A 26,120-nucleotide genomic window follows, 5' to 3' on the forward strand; every position below is an offset into this window, starting at 1 on the left:
TATTTGTTTTTTTTTTTGCCAACCGTACCATTTGCCACGAAAAGTGCACCTTGATAACGATCTCTAGTAATCAGATATAACAAAAAAGACCGAACAGAGAAATATTTGATATTTTTTGGGTCTTATCTTTTATAATCTTAACCTATGATAATGTCAATTTGCCCAAGTTAATTTCAGCCTTTAGTAGTACACCAAACGCCCTTTGGTTTTCGCATTTGTCTCCAACAGTAATGTAACTGTTCCCTTTGAGTTTCTGAACAATCGCACATACTTTTGTCACAGGAAACGTAATAGTTTCTGTCTTTGTGTTTTTTTATGCTGCAATGTGTGTTTGGGTGGATGGAGGACCGTTAGATTTTTTACTTATGGCTATTATAATGGGCACCCTTTGAAAAAATAAGGCTCAGCAGGTAGAGCAAATCTCCCGATCAAGGACTACGATTATGGTCGCGATTGATCATGGTATAATATTTTGTGTTTTTTGTCCCGTCCCACATTTCTGCTTTTATGCAAGCGTAACATAACTGTAAAGGGCTTTTGAAGGGCTCAAGGAGGACGATTTGTAGCAAATGCCAGATATTACCGAACCTCCGTTTTAATCGCTTTCTTACTTCAGCAACATTCGCTGTTCTCGTAGATGTTATTTAATTATTTTATGTTTATTACACAAATGAAAAAAATCTTAAGGCACAAAAAGGACTTAATGTTTGGCATTATCTACCAGTCAACCTCGACACATAGGTTAGGAAATTTATATATAAAAATAAATATTGCTAGGAGACCTTACACTTACACAGATCAACCTAGACGTGCTAGGCGGCGATATACAATTATACATGCGTATATTAGGGTGGAGCGAAAAAACACTTTTCTGGAATTAGCAAACCTAATAGTTATCAATCAATGCCCCTTAGGCCTGATTTAGACGGCGTGCGAACTCGCATGCGATTTTGGTTACATTGCGGGATTTTGAGGTTACAAACAATTTTGCACAGCCATCAAATACCGCAATGTAATAAAACTCGTATGCGAGTTCTCGTTCCATCTAAATGGGCCCTTAGTCTATGAAGCCTTTGTGCAAATTTTCAGCTTTTTAAATCAACATCTTCTGCCTCCGCATTAGGTTTGAAATTTTGAAAATCTCATACAAACCTGAAAATTCAACTTTTAGATAAAAAATGTTTTTCGGCAGTATTATGTTCAGTATACATTATTGATACATATTATTACAAGAAACTACCAAAAATTGCGAAAATAGCGTTAAAAATCGCCAATTTTCAGTATTTTAGCGGCTATTTTGGCGAATGTACTGAAACTAAACAAACTTTGGCGATTCTTGACGCTATTTTCGCAACTTTTTGTAGTTTCTCATAATGATATGTATCAATAACATATACTAAACATAATACTGCTGATTTTTTTTTTAATATGAAAGTTGAATTTTTAGGTTTGTATGAGATTTTCAAAATTTCAACCCTAATGCGGAGGCAGAAGATGTTGATTTAAAAAGCTGAAATTTTGCACAAAGGCTTCATAGACTAAGGGGCATTGATTGATAACTATTAGGTTTGCTAATTCCAGAAAAGTGTTTTTTCGCTCCACCCTAACGTATATACATAGATAAATATAAATACATATGATATATGTATACACGGTGTCACATGAGGAAACCGAATATTTTTAACAGCGTATTCCTCATCATATTAGAAGAGTAAAATGTCATATAAACATTTCTGAATTTCGCCTACTTTCAGAGCATTTAAAAAATAACAATAACTTATTATTTGTCAGAACTAAACGCTATTTTGCCAAAATATAGCGTTCATCCAAAAACAGAACAGAATTACGAAGCAGTAATTACGTGCGCCCGATCAGGAAAATAATCCTGCATCCTGGGAAAAGAGAACTTTGGTAACATGAAAATTGTACGAATGCACCCCCCACGCATGTGGTAGCCTCCTAACTCGTAAACAATTATTTTCTTCGAGAGATTCATTTTTTTCTCAGTCACCTTTTCCAGTTTTACTTTTTAGGCTTATCTGTTTTGGAGTCATGACCACCTTCCCCACACCATTCAATTTTTTTTGTTTTTATTATGGCGAATAAAGTCGTAGAAGTATACTTGTAAATGGTTCCGTGCTGCTTCAGCTTTTTGCATATTGTAGGTAGGCAAGAACTTGGTTGTAAGGCTCTGAAAATCTAGGACTCGTTCAGTCTAGAGCATATTTAATCGATGACATAGGTAAATAATAGTCTATGTTGTACGGAACAAGGCAAAACTTTAAATGACAGCTGTTCATCAGAGCCTTGAAAAATGCATCGGGGCTGATATGTATTAGAGTACATATATATAGCGCAGCAGCTTTGTTATCGTGTAATTTACACGGGCTATGAAACTCGAAGTACCTATTAATTAAACTTACTCGTTTTGATAAGATACTTAAGTAGTTTCTAATTAGTTAACATTTGATAATCAACGTGATAAATTGATAATAATGAATTTAAACCTATTTTTCGTAAGTTTTATAAATGTTGTTACATAGGTGTTTTAGTGTTCTATTCAAATTGCATGTGACATTTTGACATAGTCGGTGGTTGTGATATATCGAACACTATAATTGCACGATTTGATATAGTAAATGTTCTGACACAGTAGACGTTCTGAATTGTTGGAAGTTCTGACAGAGTGGATGTTCAGATACCTACTATGTTCTAACGCAATAGACGGCTTGACATAGTGGACGTTCTAACACAGTGGACATTTAAATAGGTACAATGAATGTTCTAACGCAGTAAACGACTGACATAGTGGAGGTTCTGACAGAGTGGACGTTCAGATACAATTATTACAAGTTAGGTTCTAACGTAGTTCACGGTTTGAAATAGTGGAAATTCTGATACAGTAGATGTTCTGATATAGAGAATTTTCTCACACAGTAAAGGTTTGACACGTGAACGATGCAACGACACTGTTGTTCTTTTATTCTATTAGAAATATCTAGATTTGTAAAAAATGCTATACTTATTGTTCATAGACAGATTTTACACTGTGATGTATGTATGCTCCATTTAAAAGTAGAAATAAGGGATTATTTTACTACTTATCTGCGTACATATGTATATGTACATATGTACGTACTTATTAAAAGACAGGCTAACTTAGCGTTGTTATAACCTAACCACAAAATTAAAATTTTGAAAAAACCCCCGACCGCGACATAGTAGACCGATTTTCATGAAACATGGCTAAGAACACTCCCGACTTACTCAGCTTTCAGACAAAAAAAACGAAATCCAAATTGGTTCATCCGTTCGGGAGCTACGATGCCACAGACAGACACACACACAGACAAACAGACAGACAGACAGACAGACGGACAGACAGACAGACAGACAGACAGACAGACAGACAGACGGACAGACAGACAGACAGACACGTCAAACTTATAACACCCCTTCGTTTTTGCGTCGGGGGTTAAAAAACTGACACAAACAAGAGGAGTTCGCAAATATTTAAGGCAGTCTAATCCATTTGTGGACTGCGAGACCCCAAAAAAATTCAGACTCTAATTTTTTTGTTTGTTCCAGGTCTCGTCTAGGCAATTCCTAGCAACCACCATGGTTGTGGTGTCAGAGCGAGACGGAGCACGGGGCGTCCCTGTCTCGCGTTCATTCACCCGATCGCGGAAGAGCCGCAGGCCGCAGGTACGGCGCGCGCGCCGCACATGGCCGCTGCTCAGTCGCAGGAAGCCTCCGACCATGAACGCGATGTTTTATCAGTATCCCGGCACTCTCGGCCCGTCACGCCGCGCCGGCGACATGGACTAACACACCACACTAGACTGCTAGCAACATAGATCTCAAGAAAAGACTTATATTTTTTAATTGTAATTTTAAGTGACGTTCTTGTGAGGTGGATATTTTTAAGTGATATTATTTGTGAAAAGCCGGGATTTTTCCAATTTGGATTTTTCGGCGTAGCTGCTTTTGGATTTTTGGCGCACATGGTTAGTACACAAATACACATTTAATTTACGCATGTGCGAAAGACGCGCGTGATTGTCTTAGACAGTTAAAAGACATCAACGCGCATCTTACCCGCAGGGTCCAGGCTCTGGATGTTTGTAATTAACTTTGTTTACCTGTACCAAATTTCAATACCGACATCTTAATTGTGCAATAACAACCATCTAAGGCTGGTCCAAAAGTTTACAAAAACCTTATCAATTAATTTATGTTTGCCAATTGTTATATTTTATCGGTTTTTGTAAATTTTACGAGTCTCATCTCTACTACAATACTACTGAGAATTGTAAATACGCCAGAGGTAAGAAAACGAAGCAGAATACTGAACTCATTTACATCAATTTCCCCATGGCGCTAACTGGGTAAGTATATCATGTCAATGCTGATGAAAATTTAGATCATTGTCAATAGATTTTGATGTTTTTCAGCAAGGTACTCTACTTATGAATCCTAGGTTCATCGGGTTTTTAGGGGTGGGAATAATTTTCACTATCCAAAAATGTCGGAAAACTGCATATATTTCTTGGGAGCTTACTACCTAATTATTTCTAATTCATAGTTTTATACATATTTACGTCACGATAAACAAGGTTATAAATAGATGAAATTATTAGATACCCAAAACCTTGATGTACAAATTGTACACTTATGAATAGTAGATAGTTACTATTGTTCAAGTAGAATTTGCCGGTAACTTAATATCCTCTGGGTATGTTCAAAAATAGACATCCTAAATTACCATAAAATCTAGCAATCTACACACACACACACACACACACACACACACACACACACACACACACACACACACACACACTATTGTTATTTGGGCCGTCGCTATGTGCAAAAACAGAGCCTTGAACCTGTGGCCGCGCTCAAGGTGAGCGCTCGAAGCTTACGCAACGCGGTGTCGTCGAAATAAGGTATTATGTAAAAAGCTCCATGCAATCAAAGGACGAGTCCACATGGAATGATTCGCGCCATGTTTTTTACTGTAACTTGATTGCACGTGATTATCAATGTCTCTGGTCAATTACGACGGCTCAATAGCATAATATGTCACACAATATACTATATTGAATTGAAATTATGTCCATTTATATTTCATCATCATCCTCCTTGCGTTATCCCGGCATTTGCCACGGCTCATTGGAGCCTGGGGTCCGCTTTTGACAACTAATCCCAAGATTTGGCGTAGGCACTAGTTTTTACGAAAGCGACTGCCATCTGACCTTCCAACCCGAAGGGTAACTAGGCCTTATTGGGATTAGTCCGGTTTCCTCACGATGTTTTCCTTTACCGAAAAGTGACTGGCAAATATCAAATGACAATCGAATGTCCATTTATATTTATATATATATATTATGACAAAATTTGGACATGCCTAGCTGCAAACTTGCTTCGATATTTATACATACCTATGCTTGATAGAGCATATTTCTTAAGAGCAATGTTATCTATGGTATCGTCAAAGTTATCTACGTTGGTTGGTAGTTTTGGCGCGAAATTAGTTGTCAATTGGCATGTTCTTATAATCACTTAAGAGTAATTAATGGCACTCTAAGATACATAGGTAATTGTAGGGTCTCCATAAATACATTGTCTACCCCTAATTCATCACCATTTTCTGACAATCAAAGTCATACTTAAATAATAACTTTAATGACTCATGTAAATAAATCAGGCTCTACATCCAATCCAAACCATTTTCTGAAAAAACCTGCTGCTGAATATTAATGACGGACTTAACCTTACTGTCCACGATGCGCACCTTTAATAGGTGTTGACGTTTAGTAGCATACGTTAAAGACTAACCCCTTAATTCATATAAACGTGCTCTAAAGTTACCAAGCCGATAAAGTTCGTTTGTCCCTTTCCGACGTATCGGTGTGATAGAAAAGGACAAACGAACTTTATCGGCGTGATAACTTTAGAGTACGTTTATGAATAAGGGGGTAATTATTTGCACGCAAGATAATTTATCTATCTTTCAAGTAATTTACATATAGAGTAGAGTAGGAATAGTAACCAGAGTAAATTCCACGCAAAACTGCACGAACTAATTGTATTACAAAATGTTTTCAAATGCAGATTGCCTCAAAATACATATACCTATATTCATAAATTACAAATACATACTTAATTGTAAAGATTTCCTAAATTGAAATATAAAACACTAACATGACAGTTGCATAGAATCAAATACATTTTAGTAAAAAACACGAATGTTAAAATGTTAATTATCTTAAATCACAATACGAGACGCGCTCCTATTTCCCGGGCCAGCAATCTAGTTTAAACAACGTGCCATAATTAGCGTGTAGCATAACAAACACATTAAAATTCACCTCTCGGCTGCACTCAACCTGTTTTATAGCGCCTGAAATAATAAAGTAAAATGTGCGATTACTTTATGTAAGTACTCTTATTTACTCAAATGCGCGCTACACAAGTACACACAGATAAAGAGAACTTAACCACATAATGTAGCACAACACGCAAACAAAAGTGAGCCCAATGCAAATCGCAAAAGACGTAAATTAGCACGGCCGCATCCGGCCGCGGTTTCGGCAATGACACTGACAACGACCGATGATATAACCGCGGCCGTCAAACCCGTGAAAACTCGGTCATCGACCCCACTGCGCTCGCGCCGCGGCCTGCCACCCGCACCGCTTTCACTTATGCGATTTTCATTCTTACAACACAAGCTACAGAGTCGATTATCAAACTTACGACACCCCTTAAATTTTAAACAGTTTACATCTCGGACTTGAAAATTCGTGACGCAAGTACATTAGCAGGCTCTTGAGTCTTTCTTTTGATAAAATAATGCAAAACCTAATTGCATACTAAATGAGTTTCTTTGAAAGGCTGTGACAATACGTGCGATGGGTTCGTCAACAACTGCCGGAGCAAGGTGGCTGAGGTGTTTGACATCAGCAGATACATCCATCAAAATGAGACATGTCAAAGGCCCCATTTGGATTTTTTTTAGCTGATGTCATTTTCTGCGCTGTTTTTGTAATGTTATTGTTTCGAAGCAGGCCTTAATTCATTTGTCAGTCCGCCTGTCACAATTCTGTCATTTCTACGGCTAGTCATAGGCAGGGATTACAGTTAAGTGTAGGTTACAGTAATTGATAGCTTTATGGCAAACCAGTAATTGGCTTACAATGGTTGTCTCCGTCATTTTAACGACATAATTATACTGCGACTAAATTGCTACGTATGACATAAACCACGCTTGATAAGACTATTGACTACATTGTTTACGTGCAAGTGAATATCAAGGTAAAAAAAGTACTTTAATATTTACTGATGATATCTCGGAGCATAAATCCGGAACGCCCTCCCGAAAATGAGGGCACGAAATTAGAACAACATACACTCCTAAGCAAGGTCATGGCTCAAATCAAAGCTTTCTTCACATGGGAAGGTCCTTGATGGGTAGAAAGTAAATGCTCGGCACGCGTGGGCGCAGGGGGGGTGAGGCGCCCTGCGCGCGGAGGGGGGAACCTGTTCCCACAACGGTACCGTGGTGTCATGCCTCGAGCGCACGCACCCATTATGTAATAATCTTTTTCTTGCTCGGATTACTTGCCGCGACGTAACCATTCTATTCTGGGATAAGGATATTGACTCAGGCTTTCGATTCATTAGATCAACAATAAATACGATGTACTTACATATTTTAAATTAAGATTATGTTTTGGGGATAGGGAACTGTTGATCATGCGGATTCTGAATTGTACACGATAGGTTTACCACTGGCTACCTCACTAAGAAATATTATTTCATAAAGTAACGATCCCAGCCAAGACCGTAGCCCTTCGACTACGGGGGAGATATATGTACTGCAACATCTACTCTGTATTGCGTTTCATACGAGCAGTTGAGTCACATACATACATCATTATTTTCTACGTGGATTCCAACTAACTTCGAGTCCCAAGCGCCAACGTATAAGTGCCAAATGCAACCAGCATGCCAATGAAAGTAAAGTCACAGGAAGCCTATAGTACATATTTAGATGAGTTCGCGAAGTGGGCCGTTCACATACGTATTATTTATAATATTATAGGCAGTAAGTGTGCCGTCAGCCTTCCGGCCACACTGTATACCATTAGACCATTACCACGAACGTAAAGCCCCGTTCATTCATTGTTTGTCACCTTGTGATCACATATTTTATTCAAATTGCTGCGGTTTTGTATGAAGCAATCGTAAACAATAGTAAACGGTCACTATGTAAAATTATTGTAAGTAGAAGTATTATGTGGGTTTATAATACCTACATTGTAGATCAATCTTCTCTTATAAACTTTAGTAACATACTAATAATAAACCAGAAACCTACTTTATATGTTTTTAATTACCTAGACACTATTTATTATAGACATATTATACGTACCTATAAATACGAACGACAAAAACGTACGAAAAAATATGTCTATACTAAATATATAGTCTATATATTTAGTATAGACATATTTTTTCTTGTAATACTTAAGGCACGCATAGAAATCCCTTTAAAAAAATCCCCCATGCAGAAACTGGAACTAGGAAGAGATCTGATACAAAACACCTCTGAAAAAGTGTAACTCATTGAATATCCACGAACTATCACTAAATACGTTGTGGTTCAGATGTATCACTGTCTTAATGAGACGTTTTTGGTTTAAAAAAAAATCGACATTTTTAACTCTGACATAAACGATTCGTGTCGTATCTAGATCTATTTTTTACCATAGCCATGACAAAATAATAGTTTAAAGACTAGTGCACTAATACCATACATTATGTTAATGAGAATATTATGGAATGAATATTGAAGGCTTTATCTCTTACATAATACACGGAAGCCGGGACCATCGGCGTGTATCCCGCTGCGCTCTGATTTCACCCTCTTGTATTTATTTTTTTCCCTTTTATACACAACCTAACGGGACCAGATACCGTATGAGAAGCTATTAGGCCGCATACGTAACATTAAACCTTGGGTGAATTTACCTGTTGGGAAAAAAATGTACAGGTTGGGAGAGTCTTAGGGACTGCGAGTTACCGCCGTATCGAGTAATTTTGCTATATTTCGGGAATGCGTTTCGAACTAGATTTTTAAGAGAATACCTACCGATAAAGGATTACATGTAGGTAATCCCATTATGTTTTGTACATTAAAATAGTTTGTGCTACGAATATTTCCAAGCGTAATCAGGTTGCTATATTTTTTAGCAGTAGCTTCGTATCTTAACACGGGATTAGTTTTATTTGTAAAATGCCGACCAAAATATAATCTTTTAAATAATTATCACCTTAAATTTATATTCATCGCGATTTATCTTTTGTGAGACAAAACAGATGCGGGGATTAAGTTTAGGCTCCAAAAATAATAACAAACAAGCGATTTGACCACATTTCCACTTTGTTGATAGTGAACATCTATCGTAACGGTATCCTCCACAAAGGCCCGTTGTGCCTTTGATATATCGGTCCATTCTGTCTTCCAAAAGTCACTAACAGAATAGGGGCGTCGTAGACCATTGTGACCTTTCTCTTTTGGCTTCGCAGTTTCGTCTACCTGCGTTTTAACCACTTGCCGGGTCCTTTTGATTTTTTATAAGCCGGTAACCGTGGGTAATCAGCTTTTTACGACTTCGGTGATTATTGCTCTCAAAAGCCGTTTATGATCAAACTCGTACCTGTATTAATGTCATTATAATGTCGCCACTTTAACCAAACTTGCCAAACAAAACTATAATTATTTACAACAATTTTTTTTGAAATTAAGGTGTATGTACAGGTAATCATTAAAATAATAATTAGGTATAATTTCGTTCTAGTATTATATTTCGAGGACGGTAAGCCAAAGCTAACAAAGAAAAGTATACCATCGGCATCGATGTGGTTTGCCCGATCGATGAAAGTAAAGGCCGGTGCAGACCGCGGTCCCGTTAGCCGCGCGGGCCTCGGCTCACGGAATACTAAGCACTGACACACAAGGCGGCTTTTGACCCTAGCACATTCTAGACTGGAGCTGAAGTTTATGCACTGTAGCTTACCTAGCCCATGTGTGAAAATCGGAAAATTACGTATTTCCGCCCAAAATATTTTTTAATTTGATTTGCATCTTGTTCAAAATTTGTAAAATACATATGTATATTGTACAGGAATAACAGGTTAATAACGTAATTTAGATCGAATTTGCATCATAACTGTTTTATGTCATTATTAGCTATACAACGTTTCTTTCACTAGTTACCTAAGCAAACAATTTGCTAGCAAATTAAATCCTTATGCATGTTTATTTTGCCAAAATTTGATGAGTTGGATTTTTAAATTAATATCAATAGATACAAGGAAATATGTTTGCAGTAAACTCAACGGTAAATATACTGTATATCCAAAAAACATTACGCGCTTCGAAGAAATCATCAACAAAACTAAAATGTATAAAACCATAGTTAAACATTTGGGTATACAGGTAAACACTAAAACAATTTTACTTAAAAAAGGATAACATTGCGTTGCTAGCATTTTTTTCCCAAAGTTTCTAAAACGTCTGACTTTTTGCACTTTTTGTCGTCCACCGTATTGTCTGACGACTCATTTCTAAGACAACCTTTTCAATTCGCTAAAGCAATTTGTGCAAATGGCCCTTGTTTTATTAACCCAACCGTCCATAAAACATGAAGGTTACATGAACAATGCTTTGTTACGCAGTTGTAGTCATTTATATTTGGCAATTAAGTACCTGCGTAATGTGCCGACAAAGAAAATTGCACAGTTTGCGTCAAAAGCGAAAATGTTTTCGTGGAATATTTCACAAAAGGGACGAGATTAGAAAATTTCGCCAGCTCAGTCGGGCTAGCCGGTTAGTTGGTGGGATATAGATATAGAGGAGGACAACGACCCTACGCAAAATTCGCTGCATTGGGCTAGGTCTAGTACATGCGCGTATGCTGCTATGAACACGGAAGCGGCGGAGAGGGAGCGCGCTATGCACCCGCTTCCGGCAAGAGAGGGAAAAAGGCATGAATGAGTATTGAAGCCTGCCCCAAGAAGGGGGAAATCGAGTTTGCACTGCAGAGCGGCGCTTCACAGATACGGGTATAGACAGGCCCTACGTCGAGCATTACACTAAATGGAATCAATAATCGTTCCGCCGAAAAACATATGCACTTTATATTTGAACGACACAAGCTCACAACGTAATGCTATGCAATCAAATAACAAGCACAGCTACGGCGTATTGCAGCTGAGATCGCTTGCTTACTGAGAACTTTTCTCTAAAGAAACTTATTTCAAGCTGTCTTTTGGTATCCTTTGAAACCGTGTCATATAACTTATGCATCTGGCCGGGGGCGGCTTGGTTTTCGTGTTTTGGTAACGGCAAACTATCAAACTTCCTTTGGGTATAGGTAGGTTTGAATAAACACTACGGAGCAAATAATCTGGCCAAAATTGTATAAATAGGCATATGTGATGATTATGTACTTTATGATGCTACAAATTATGGAATTGTCAATTATTTGTATGTGTGCACTTAAAAATTAGAACTTAGATTTTCATTTTTACCATCACTAAAATTGCTGACAAATAAGTACAGAAAAATACAGCCGCTTAAATAGCTGATATGAAAGTAAATTAGTACTAATATTAAATAGTGATTTTATATTAGTACTAACACAAACACGTTTTCTACAAAGCAAATCTACAGAAAAGTTACAGTTTAGAAGCCTAAAGGAAATTGTTTAAGATGTCAACGACCTGTGCCCAATACTCGCACAGTACAACGCATTGCCCGCACACGGCCGCAGAGCGATTTATTCGCCGCGCGAGAGCGGGACCGACGCCGGGCGGCCGGGTAGTGTGGGACGGCCCAGGCCGTTCACCCCGGAAGATTCAGTGTTTTGATACCGCTCAAGCCTCCGACGGAAAACTGCATTTTCTTTGATGCGCCACAACCATTCACGCTCTGGTTGCTTGTCAATTGGTTGGGCTCGATTTCAAATGACGCCAATCAACGTTGCTGTTCGACATAAATACTCTATTACATAGGTATAGTATTTTAAAAATAGAAATTTAAATTCATAAGATTAACGAAACGAAGCCTTATCTGATCAATCGTATTAAGTACGCAATGTATATTTATAGATAAATCTTAATCTAGGATGAATGACATTGATTTTTTCAAACGCGTGGCATTTTTAAGCCCTCACATATCTCATTTACATCACAAATTGCATAGCGCGTGAATCGATAGAGGCTGCCTGCATCCCAGACATTGGGGTAGGTCACCCCTAGAGCTTCCATGTCCTACGGCAAGAAAAATACGCGTACACCTATAATAGTCGGACTCATTGATAAATCGGTCAGGGGTCGGCGGCACGGCACCGGGTAATACGTAGTAATGAGCATTCTGGGGGTGAAACACCTAGTTAGCGACTGTTTACTACCTGTACTTGTATCAACATAAAAAAATAAAACTAACTTCTTTAAATAAAAAAAAATATTTAAAAATCTTTTTCTAATACAATACTCCTCAGTATGTTGTCTGGTAGAGATCGCTTTAGCGATAAGACCGCCTGTTGTCTGCCTCTATTTATAATCATTTGTTTTATCTCCACTGTATCTTTTTCTGTATCTTTTGCTGAGGTGTGCCAATATAGAGTATTCTATCTATCTACTAACATACAATTTATTTGATGGTACATTATTTATAAATAAAATAATACTTTTTAGCTGCAAAAAAAACTAAAAGTGAAGACCTTAATTTTAGGCTAACATCGGCAGTCACTTTCAAAATGTATAAGATTTCAGAGTAAGTCTAAATTATACTTACTGAAAATTAACCGCCTTTATGACCTGAAACAAAAAACATCAGTAAGTACGAAAAAGCTAAATCTCCAAAACGAATATTTATATTTAATCATTCAGCAGAGTTCAAACAAAGACTCAGAATTGCATATCGACACGTCCATCAGTTTTCAGTTGTTAACAGATTACAGGCTGTAAATAGTGAAATCAATATTGGATAATGGGAGGTGGGCGCGGCGCGGCGGCGGTGGAGGAGCACCCTTACCACTTACTTTACTTGTTTTGCAAACAACCTATGCCCATGCGTGCATCAACACGGGATGTTTTAACAAATTACTTACTTTACGGGTTTTCATTCGTGTAACTGGGAAATAAAGAAATATTATTTTAGAAAATATACCAATTACTATTATAATAGGTCAAGATAAACTTTCGTTACATTTGCAATGACAAAAGTAATCATTCAGTGTCAAATGTACTATCATTCTAAATATATGTCTTAATTTTACAAGATGCTAATTTTATTATAACAATACAAATAATTAATACAAGTTCACGCACCTTAAGTCAATTACTGGCGTGAATCCGCTAAAAGATATTCGATGTCAATGGTGTGAAAACATATCCGCAACGACGAATAAAGCAATGATTACTAATTAAATAAATAACGATTCGCGAGTGTACACAGGAAAGAGTGAACCAAGTAAATCTTCGTAAGGGTGGCCGCCCGCTGAACTATCGAGACGATAATAACCGTAAGTTGGATTGGCAGCCATCAATTACCATAATTTTATTTTTCCGTTTTATTTTATTTTATATTACAATAGTTCGTCAGGAACTACGTATTCGCTGGTCCTTCACCATTTCGTGGGGTGCGCTTGCTGGAGTCTTTGACCAAATTGTGCAATTTTTTATTGAGCGGGAAGGTACATTCTGAAGTCTGTCCGTTTTTGTACGGAGCTTCTCTCTGCGCTTTAAAGAAAAAGGAGGGAGGGATACGCCCAATAGCTATTGGGAGCACTTTCCGGCGACTAGTCGCCAAGCTTGGTTGCCGTGCTGTGAGAGAGCAGATGGCTTCTTACCTTCAGCCACATCAAGTGGGTTTTGGGGTCCCTTTAGGTTGTGAGGCGGCAATACATGCAGTTCGTACTTTTGTTTTGGATCCAGAGAATGCAGATAGTTTAATCGTTAAAGTGGATCTAAAAAACGCCTTCAACTCGGTTGAAAGGGATTCCCTCTTAAATGAAGTTAAGGAATACATACCATCTCTCTTCCCCTTCCTCTACCAGGTCTACCACCTACCATCCAACCTCTTTTATGGTTCTGATTGCATAATGTCTCAAGTAGGTGCGCAACAGGGAGACCCGCTTGGCCCCCTCACGTTCAGTCTCGCAATACAAAAAGTTATCACAGAACTCAAGTCTCCTCTTAACATTTGGTACCTCGATGACGGTACCATTGGTGGTAAACCGGAAGAGGTAAAGCGAGACTTGCTTGTATTGTTACCGCGTCTTAGAGATATGGGGTTGGAAGTGAATGGTCTAAGTGTGAGTTTTTTCCTTGTGGATCGGTTTCCTCGCCTTTTTTCGCCAGCTTATCATCCGTGCTGCCTGGACTTAGGGAACTGAGCTCTAACTCTTTAAATTTACTCGGTGCTCCTATATTTTCATCTGCAGTTCCTGAGGCTCTGCGGACACGTAGGGAGATGCTTCTTCTTGCTGGCGAACGCCTCAGAGGCATCAATCCTCACGTAGCATTGGCTCTCTTACAAAAATGTTTTGCAGTACCAAAAGTGAATTAGCTTCTGCGTACGGCCCCTGTATGGATGTACCCTACCGACATCGATTGCTTCGACGTCGCGATAAAGTCAACGATAGAGTCCATCGTCAACATTTCCATGGATGAAAACCAGTGGACACAAGCATCCCTTCCGGTTCGCTATGGGGGTCTCGGCATACGGCGCATTAAGGATGTGAGCCTGCCGGCCTTTTTAGCGTCTGCCCATGGGGTTGCCAACCTTGTTGCTAACATTATATCTAAAAATGGCGACAGGGTGTGCATACCACATGTGGCGGACGCTATTAAGGCTTGGTTGTCTATTAACACTGGAGCGACGGTGCCGGAGAACCCTAACGTTCAGCGTGCTTGGGATGACACCCGCTCTAAAGCTGTAATTGACAATCTCATCACGAGTGCCGCCGGCGTTGACCGTGCGCGGCTTTTGGCAGTGTCTCAGCCCGAGTCAGGAGCATGGCTGCATGCGTTGCCATCTCCTCAACTGGGTACACTGCTCGACGGTGACTCGCTGCGTGTGGCCGTCGCTCTCCGCCTGGGCTGCGATGTTTGCCAACCACACACATGCATCTGCGGCTCTATGGTGGGAGCTGACGGCCACCACGCTCTGAGTTGCCGTCGCTGCGCAGGAAGACATCCGCGACATTTTGCCCTCAACGTGACCATCCAGAGAGCCCTAAGGTCGGCTGGTGTCCCTTCGGTACTTGAGCCACCAGGACTTAGCCGCACTGATGGTAAACGTCCTGATGGCCTGACTTTAGTACCGTGGGAACGGGGGCGGTGTTGGGTATGGGACGCTACGTGTGTCAGTACCTTCGCTGCCTCCCACATCTCCCGCACCTCGCACGCGGCCGGAGCAGCGGCTCAATCGCAAGCGGGCTTGAAACGCCTAAAATATCTTCCCATTGGCCCGGGCTACATATTTGTCCCATTCGCGGTAGAGACGGCGGGGAGCTGGGGAACAGACGCGAAGTGCTTTGCACGCGAATTAGGCCGTCGACTCAGGCAAAAAGGAGAAAGCCCCCGCTCCGAGTCGTTCCTGGTGCAAAAGCTGTCCATTGTAATTCAACGCGGAAACGCTGCGAGCGTCATGGGCACTTTTGCACCGGGAATGACAGGGAATAGTTTATTTTGATAGTTCTAAGTTTTTATTGTTATTAGTGTTCAGTTATCTGTTTATTTTGAGTGGATTAAAATTTAAAAAATATATGAATTATACCTATTCCAGATATTTTTGCAAAGTTAGTTTAGCCAGTCTCTACAATAGAGAATGTAACCAGGGTTCTAGGGACCGCACTATAATAGGGGCCATATTTTAGCTTCTATTATGCCATTTAAATTAATCATAGTACAAAAATACTTATAACACAAACTTAAATAAATAATCTGTTTAGATTTTAATCAAATTATAAAATTTAACATTCGTTTGATGCATTATTTTCTCGACACAATCTACATTTTGCTGAATTCTAAAATATAGGCAAAAACACTTATTTATTTCTACTAATCAACATACGTTTAGTGTATCCCATAGGCTGCCCCCGAGATCCCAGGGTAGGGGTGAGTCGTGTCGTTCACCCCCGATAGTGAAAGCGTGTTCCGGGGTGGCGCAGGCTTTCGCTGCCTCTCTCACGCTACTCGCTCGCACGTTGTTTTCAACTAGTTTTAATTAGTGCTTTTTATCAGCCATGCGGACTGATCCGCGCCGAATGTACTTATAAATAGGGATCGTGTGATGTAATCATTGAATCGTTCGGTTCATTCACTGTTTCCCTTATAATTGTATATGAATAGTATTATAGGTAATTATATCTTGAAAAAAAAATATGAAGATTGATAGTATTGATACATTACAGGTTATTTGTATAATAATACCTAAATTTCAAGTGGTATTTAAATGTCGAAAATTCAAGGGTCATTTATAAATGGTAGTTGTACAAAGGCAGGCCCGTTTTCAAGTAATAAAGAATGCTTCCGGATATCAAAACCCCGTTCGTTACTACTTTATCTATAATTTTTCTTTCATACTTTCTGTAGTTGTATGTTTTTATAATAGAAAATAGTTTTATTAAAATAGAAAGTAGCTTGGAGTGCGATGATCGTCAATAAGGCCTCGCCTCGGATCGGGAGCACGGTCGCGGCCGCTCGCGGTACGGAAGTAATGAACTTGAATGCAGTTCGCGGCGCCGCCGCCGTCCCACTCGGGCTCCTAGCCAAGCCCTAGGCGAGAACGTGACGCACTCACTGCATTTGCTGTCAAATTCGTCCGCATTCTCCATCACCGGCCGCTTTCGTCGTCGATGCGTTTATCGGAACGAGACGCGAATATGTGTGTCGATTGCATTCTCGTCGTAAAAGTGCATCTAGGTCGGTCGGCGCGGCGGGTTAGTACGATGCGAAGCGGGTAGACGTAGGGCAGGTCGGAGCTGTGGCCTCCGTTGCATAATGCGCACAGCGCTCCGGCGCCGAGCACGCCGGCAGGTCCCCAGCCGCCCCGGCGCCCGCCGGGCTGCCCCCAGCGCGCGGCTGCGGCCCCACTGTCGCTGCAGCGCTCCGCAGCCTCCACCACTCTCATCAGCCGCTCCTCGCCACTCTTCTTAAACCCAACACTTTTCGCGGCGCTTACGATACACACGAGAATAGTTTGGATGCACTTATAAAGGAATGACATTGTAAGTTTAATTTTCAAAGTTTTTACTATTACCAAGTTCGATTTTAAAATTATATAAATCAGAAAGTGGAGTGTAAAGAAAACAAATCACGACATAAAGTGCCTCTTGAATGATTTCCAAAGACGCGGATATGATTTAGTGATTCTGATTTAATGTTTATTTAAGTGTCTGTGAAATCATATTCTAATTCGGTAAGTTACTCGTGTATAATTGTGTACCATCTCATTATATGAGTTGATTAAAATTTCCGCATAAAATAAAAGTATTCATTAAGTCCCATGCAGATTTACAGATTATCTCGGAATGTGAGACTAATATTACTGGCCATGGTGTTTCAGTATTCGTTATTGTTCAAAAAATTAAAAAAAACTAAATCTAGGTAGGTACCTACCTAAAAATGTGCTAATATTCGAATGATTGAAGGTTATGCCATAATTACTCATAATACCTATTTTAGCCTGTTCCTGGTCGCAGATTATTATCAAAATTTGCACCCATAGCAAGTATAATGTCATTAGAAATCTATAAAAAAGTAAAAATACAATCATCTCTTGATATCTCTTATTGAAAAATACAAATCTCTTCAATCAATCTCTTAAAGGCCGGCAACGCACCTCCAACACCTCTGGTGTTTCGGGTGGCCATGGGCGGCGGTGATCGCTTACCATCAGGCCTGTCTGCTCGTTTGCCTCCTATCCCATAAAAAAAAAAATCATGCAAATTTTACAAAGTTCAATTTTAAATTATAAACTGCAGATTAATAATGCAATTAAATTCATCCATACTAATATTATAAATGGAAAAGTGTGTGTGTTTGTTTGTTTGTCCGTCCTTTACGGTAAATCGGAGCGACGAACTGTCGTGATTTTTGAGTGGAGATAGTTTTAGGGATGGAAAGTGACATAGGCTACTTTTTCTAACCCGAGCGAAGCCACGGGCAAAGGCTAGTCATGTATATATGTAGGACGATTTCTTTTAAAAGTATAATTACCATTAACCAACATAAAATACGCCATTTCCGACAACCTATTACTTATTTGTTCCCATCTCAAGGTTATGCAAAGTACCGTGCAGTTATCTCACAGGCAGATAACGTTGCACTTACACGCTCTTACACAACTGATATCCAACCATTTCCGCATTAGTGTTTGTCTAACAGTTACACAGATTTATATGCGATATAGGTATATACATATATGCGTGCACTTATACATCCATTTATTATTAGACGGCAAGGTTAACGGTGCCCGTCGCACTCTGCCATTGCCGATGCATGCGATATTAACACATGAGTGTAATATGTGGACGCATGTACGATGCATTTTCATAACGAGAAATCACAGATGTTATCTAAATTGTACTAGGAAGACATTACATTTGTGATCAAGTCCTCTTAAATGTTGTTTAACACCGCTATTTTTGTTTTTAAACCAAAGCATTAGACGTAGGCGAATGAAGCAAAGGTACCTAATATCTAAAAATTGTTACGCTGATTAATAATATTATCAAGGACGATATAATACGGGACAGACAAAGCCCATACTAAAAAGCGTACCCCTGAAATGTATGGGCCTTTCAGGCTTAAAACTAGATGGCGGTGTTTCGTAGCCTGGAAGTGGCCAAAGTCATATTTTCCCCAAATAGTTTTGAGTGTTTTTATTTTTTATGAGAACAAATGACATGCTTCTTTATTTTAATATCATGATATCACGTCAATACACATTTTGAAAAAAATTAATTTGTAGGCATCATCAGTAGTGTAGTTATCATATTTATCGTATTTAAAAGGTGGCGCTAAAAAATCGAGATACGATTCTTAGTATACAGATTGTAAATCCTATATAAATTATCCTTGATATTATGTAGCTTCCCATACGTATAAAATTACAGCTCTTATACGTGGATTAGGACAAACTAATTAAATGTTTTAAGGGCTTTAGTTGCACACAAAAATAGATAAACACGATGTGTAAGCATATTTTTGCTTACAAGTTCCACAAATACATCATAGATATAACCCGTCGCTCCAAGTCTCATTTTACCCACAGCATCTATACCAAAGCGAATATTCAAGGCTGTATCATAAGCATGAAGAAACTGCACAATCAGCTGAGTATTTTTCAATATGCACATGACCTTGCCTGCTTGGCGTCGCTTCCATCGCCCGCAATAAAACTGGCCATCATTTTGTTCTCTAATTTACTGCAGATATATTTCACGGAAATAATAACGCTGTTTCCTTGAATACTTTATGATATTTAGACTCGATTCAAACTTTAAGAAATATTAGATCTTGGCATAATATGGATTGTGAGTCAAGACAGTGAAAGGTGACCGTTTGCTTTATTGAAACATAATTTTTGACCCTAACGAATCGCTATTGTGATAAAATAACAGAATATACGTTAATAATGTTTTAACCCTAAAAATATGAAGCTCAATGCTGTTTTATTGAGTTTCTTTTAGGTAATTAGGTGCCTATTGTGATTATTAATTAATAATTAGCAACTTAAACGTCAGAAAGAGCTTGTGTCTTGAAATCATACTCAACGTTTTGTTATCGCAGTGTCATTATTGCCATATCTTTAAAAACCCGTATAATATGTGTGTCACTAAAGGAAAATTCTCTAAAAACCAGGCCGAGACTGGGCCATTTTTTTTTTCAAATTGTCACCCCACTTTTTTTTCGATTTGGAATTTTTTATGTAGTTTTTCCACTCAAAATCGCGAGCTCTGTCAATCCTAATAGGAGAAAAAAGTGTCCCAAGGTTTTTTCCCATTCCGTTACTATTTTTTCATACATTTTGTATGACGGTAACGTAATGGAAGGTTTGAAAAATGTATAGAAATCTTGGGACATTTTTTTCTCCTCTTGGGATCGAAAGACCTCGTGATTTTTAGTATAAATTGCGTAAAAAATACCCATGTTACAAAAAAAAGTGGGGTGGACAACTTTGAAAAAAATGCCCCGACTGCGCCAATTTAGACAATATAAATTGACCAGCCCCAAACTGACCGGCCCCAAAGGTCATGCATGTAACTGTTAAAAGAAGCCTCCAATGTGCAAGCGCAGCGGTGACGTCGCGACGCAGCGGCAAAGGGCAAGTTCAAGTGCGCGCGCCAAGGTTGCCCGCCCCGCTGCGCTGGCGCCGGCCGCACACATGTTTACATTAGATCGGATAACTGAAAGTAATGACTTTCGTAATGTCAAACGTTACCCTCTCCGGTTGTATGTAATAATTATTTATTTTAAATATTTTGGATGGAAGTAAAGTTTAAAAGGCGGAATTAACGCTTTGAGACATTCTCTAACAGTAAACCACTGGCAAATATAAAAATCACTTTTCGGGATTACATATAAACGTTTTATATTACGAATTACTGCATTTTTGTTCTATCCGATACCAAATTTTGTAGAGCATAATTTTTACCTATTTACTTAACAAGCTTACATAATTATATTACAACCTATAAATACGCTAATTCGTCGCCCCTTGCGTCCTCCTGCGTGTATTTGTTTATTAGAATATATGTATTCAAATTATAATAATTTCCAATCTTATGACATCGGTTAGAATTAGAACTATCTTTTAATTAATTATTAATTTAGTGCAACCGGGAAGATAGTCTATTTCTGGTAATAATAATTAATGATATCCTGTATTTGCTATCAGGTTTATTAGCGCGGTGATATGACATTATGATAACATACTAATAAATGATTTGTCATAACAAGCTAATTTCAATTAAATCCATTTACATAATGTGTCAACTATTTCCGCCTAGCTAAGTCCACAGCTCGCCTGTATATCTTCACAATGTATATTATTTGAAGATTTAATTCTCATGAAACTATGAACTATGGTTCCATCACTTCAAGGGACAAAATTACGGAAGTAAAAAAACGTTTCATAATAACGTACAGTAATCGACGTTAATAAAAAATAAAACGTATTAACAAGAGTTATATTATATGCCACGCGTACTGGAAGCAAGGATCTTTAAAAATACCAAAAACTAATAAAAACTAGCTTGAAATTTTGAGACAAAATATGTTGTTCTTGACAATAGTAATGTATATCTTTAAAATAAATACTGTAAGTATCGGGTGCGTACCGATCGGTATAACTTTTTTTGATATATTTTTAGTCGATATAACGATCATTTGATATAACTATTGAATCATATAACAACAAATAATATACTGACAAATTGTATAATGGTTATTTAATATAATGATCATTTTTTCGAATAACATTTATTATAACATACTTTGAATATAATGCTTATTTCCGATAATAAATAAATTGTATAACACAAATTCTTTCTAAAGCACAGTTAGAATTGCACAATAAATTAGATCCATCATTTACCAGAAAAGTAGATTACGTTAGAACTGTGACCCTTACACACAACGCGCTGCTACCAGACAAACAGGTTAGGTTAGGTTAGAACTGTGACCCTTAAACATTATGTACTGCGATCAGAAAAGTAGGTTAGGTTAGGTTAGAACTGTGATCCTTTCAAAAAAGAATAAATTTAATTCATGAAATGATTTATACTGTTTGCTAGTTATATTATACTAGTCGTATATCAATAGATAGTTATACCATACCACGATTATTATAAATAAGTGTTATACGAAATAATGATTATACAAAATAAAAATAGATATTTTGTGGTTATACCAAATGTTAATTATGTCAAATGAGTGATTATACCCTCTAAATATATACCAAATGTTGTTATATCAAATGTTACTATACCAAAAAAAGTTATACCAATCATTACACACCCGTAAGTATCATAACCCCAAATATTACCATGATTGGTTAAGTCATTATTAACATAAAAGTACCAGTACTCGACAGTGTACCACTAGATGCCACATTCAATCTTTAGCCATTGTCAATAAATGTGACAGAAAGGCGTCCACCTATCGTGCATTATTAGCGTATCGAGCCCTGATACTCTTACCTTATAAATAACGCATATGTAAAAAAAAAACGAGGAAAACCGCGAAGTCGATCGATAAACAAATAAAGGCTCATTCCGTTACCAGCGGGGGTGTGCATCGCGTGTGACATTGCTCTTGCGTCGCTTGCGCAACCGGTCACGTGCACGGGGTGTAAACATGCCCTTACGCAATCATTAGCTGAATATAGTCCAGTATTGTTGCTTGGTTTACGTAACTTTTACTTTGGATTTTTCGCGGCTTAATTGCGACAGAGCCATCCTAATACTCGTACTAACGTTGAAGTAATGTTATACTTAAATAAATTACTTCACAAATAAAAAAATACTTTAATGTACATATTAATATGTATTTTATTTAACCCTTCTATGTAAACCTTGTATGTAATGTTCCTTGTATGTAGTATCATGATATTATTTACTATTGATATTTTGATCTAATTGTAAAAAAAATACGCCGGCGGCCGATCGTAACATTAGTACAGGCTGTTAATATTTCATTGGTAGTGACGTTAAACCAATAGATAGATGGGACAGGTTCGTTTGGTTGCTTGTGATGTTAGGAATTTCAAGATCTTACGATCACCTGGCGTCATAAGTAGCGTTTAACTGTTTTGAAAACAATTAATGGTACATACATTGATACGTTGGAAAGTAAAAGCAAACGTTAAAACTCACTTTCAAACCATGTCATAAAACTACCAACTATGTTATTGGTAATATTAGTTAGGTGACGTCAGAGCCAGGAAATAGAAATCAGAATCGTTTAATAATAGCTTGATTTTGGCACGCCGAGTGATTGGCATGGTCACACTGTTGTCAAACTAATGCAACGCTCATTTCACTACTGTCGTCATTATTCATCACTTGCATAATTAGGAAAAAAAAAATCAAGTTTATGGGTGTATTGTATTCAAACTCGGTTTCTAAACAAATGTTTAACACTAAGACTTTCAGCCCTTATGATGCTCCTACACTGTGTGACGGGGACAGCGTTATGTCAATACCATCGCGCTATCCCTGTAACACAATGTTATATAACATAATAATAGCCAGTGTGGGAGCATCATAAGGGCTGAAAGTCTTAGTGTTAAACGAGCATTTCTTATTATTTTGCCATTTTTTTTTTTTTTTTTTTTTTTTTAGAATTTTAGGTCAATTGTACTTAGTAGAATCACGAGTACTTTCAATCTCACTGGGAGACAAAAAGTGTCCCAGAATTTCCATACATTTTTGTTACTTTCCTCTTTTGTTACCCCACACAACATGTACGGAAAATGGTAATAAAATAAGAAAAAATCGTATGGGACAATTTTTTTAACTACTAGGATTGAAAAAGCTAGTGATTCTGAGTAGAAATAGCATATTTTTTTTCAAAAATATCTCATTTCATAAAAGTGGCAAAAAAAAGAAATGCTCAAAAATTTGTTTTGTGGGAGCACCATTATAAATATTCTGCTATGCACGAAATCATTTTCTCGTCATTATGTTGGTTAGATTTTTCATCACGGAGCTTTGTACTAAAGATTTCAGGGTTGATCACGACAAACCAGCGCGTATTTCCTGACAACTACTGCTTAATAAGCATGTACTGTACAGCCGCGCATCAACACATAATGTCTGGTTACTTGCGCAACGTTCTGAATGTCAAACGGGTCGGTTTCGAAAAACACATTTTCGGTCCCATCGGCAGTCGAGTCGTCGCACTCACGTCTTCCGGCGATTGTGCAATGAACTGTTGAACTTGAGGTTGCTTCACTTGGGTTGCAACATTGAGACAATCTTTGCTTTAAAGTTCTCGCATTGCATCAGACACCATGGAGATTTAACGATTTTTAGCGCTTCGAATGGAATGACTTTAATTTTATTGTCTATTGACTTTGCGTAGTCATTATTTCATGGGGTCAAAAGCTTTTTCATTTCGAAATTCTTTATTTACTGTTAGCAAAGATAGGCTTCTCAGAATTCGTTTATTTTCTGATACCTAATAAAGAATTTTCCTGAATCGGTTATTGTAGCCAGCCATGATGCTACCTATATTTTTACTAGAAATTGTTGAAATACAGGGCAAGTCAATTATTTCCGTAAAGAGGTACACTAGTTAATAAAAGTAATATTGATAGGTATTACTGTATTACTCGTAATTATTAATACTTCTAAGTAGGTACATTTTCTCTAAAACTGCAAAATTTTACGAAATGCTTGGCAAATGTTCAAGCTGCAATTATTTATTGTAAACCTTGGGCGCGTTTATTTTAATGCAGGAAGTAAAATATATATTATTGTAACAATACACAGGTATATAACAGTATTTTTTCTTTTATAGGTACATGCTGTCAACGGTTCAAGACAAATATGAACATACTGATTTGAAGAAACAACAATAATCGATCAAAATGAGACTGGTGAGTAACCAAATATTTCAAAGCGACACGATTTAAATTAACGTGTCTATTAGTGCCAGTTGACCTTTTGCTCAAATTTGGAAGTGTCTAACGGCAAATTTAATTTGCGAAAATAGATAGAAGTAGGCAAAGGGGAAGTGTCGGTGCGCAGTGGAAAGTGCGCACTTATCGTGAAACTGGGTCAGTAGTGGCACCTCCCCTTTATCGAGCGGCTCCGGAGCCGTCTCGCCGCACGAAAATAAACCCTTTGAAGACAAAAATAAATATCAAAGTAGGTCGCTAAAGCCTTCGGATGCATGCGGGTGTGAAGTGGAAAATGCACTTCGCCGTGATGTTTGCATATTTTTGGGGCTTATTGAACGCTCAACGGGGGCTTTAGTGTCCTTAATATTGATTAAAGTAATCTTTATCCCTTTAACTACTGCAGTCCGATATATATGTAGACATACAATATTCAGCTTATTTCACGGAAGTCTGATAAATAAGACAAATCTTCGTATTACCGACACCGACACAAGAACACTCGATGAAAAATTCTAAATGGTTGAAAAATTGAACATTTCTCCTTATACCCACTTTAACAGTGATTGCTCAGTTCATAAGTTAAAGACAAGAAGCCCAATAAAATTGTTATTAGGCGTTTAACAATATGTACTGTATTGTCAACAGTCAACAAGTGAAGAGGTAGCCAGCACGACGGTGGTGGGCCGCACGGGCAGCCCCGCCGCCGCCACCGCCGCCGCCGTGTCCAGCGCCAGCGCCTACGATGTCACGCGCATGCGCGAAGAGGAGTTCGAGAGGCTCACGGTGTACATAGTGATAGATGTGCCTTGCGAGCGAGGCGCGCCCAACAGAGCCGAGAAGACTCTACCGCGCAGCCTAGCACTCAGGCCGTCGGCAGTTCTATCCACTCCTAATACACCGGTAAGAATTTAAAGAAACGTTCAAATATTAGTTCTTCTTTCTCTTTAAATGTTACCAGGATTCTCTTATCTACGATCACTAATGTAAAAAAAATACCCACAGACTGAAGGTGTATGGAGCATAGGCGTAATACCCCGCGGCACGCGTTTCGGACCCTTTGAAGGCACCCGAACCCCAAACAAGCCCAATGACAAAGTCTCTTGGAGATATTATTGGAGGGTAAGTCCACAAACTTTACAAAAACTATAACATCAATCTTCCACTTTGCTTAAGACATCTTTGGGTACGACCCTTGTAAATAATGGATCACTCTTCACTTAGTAGCGTCTTCTGAGCCACCTATCTGACAAATAGGCACGTTTGACTAACAATATAGCAAAACAGCTTTTGTACAATATGCACTAGTTATTCTTCTTAACTAACCGATTCATCTCTATTTTGGGCCAGGTACAAGAAACTGTCAGACATCATACTTACGGAAATATAAAGGTGAGATCGGGCTTCA

The 26,120-nt window shown here is 38.3% G+C and overlaps 1 protein-coding gene across 3 annotated transcripts in view; it reads left to right on the forward strand.

Annotated features, from left to right (window-relative positions):
• The first annotated feature begins 3,790 nt into the window (after positions 1-3,790).
• LOC125226059 overlaps positions 3,791-26,120 on the forward strand; it is a 28,511-nt gene continuing 6,181 nt past the window's right edge. The window contains exons 1-5 of one of the 3 annotated variants that reach the window (XM_048129893.1): positions 3,791-4,007; positions 24,613-24,691; positions 25,361-25,615; positions 25,718-25,834; positions 26,063-26,104. In XM_048129893.1, the coding sequence (XP_047985850.1) occupies positions 24,683-24,691; positions 25,361-25,615; positions 25,718-25,834; positions 26,063-26,104 (423 nt within the window). In that variant the 5' untranslated portion in view covers positions 3,791-4,007; positions 24,613-24,682. Of the gene's footprint in view, positions 4,008-17,189; positions 17,313-24,612; positions 24,692-25,360; positions 25,616-25,717; positions 25,835-26,062; positions 26,105-26,120 lie in introns of those variants that run through there. The other 2 variants (XM_048129892.1, XM_048129894.1) reach the window with 2 other exon arrangements.

The sequence above is a fragment of the Leguminivora glycinivorella genome, chromosome 5, assembly GCF_023078275.1.
Source record: "Leguminivora glycinivorella isolate SPB_JAAS2020 chromosome 5, LegGlyc_1.1, whole genome shotgun sequence".
NCBI lineage: Eukaryota > Metazoa > Arthropoda > Insecta > Lepidoptera > Tortricidae > Leguminivora > Leguminivora glycinivorella.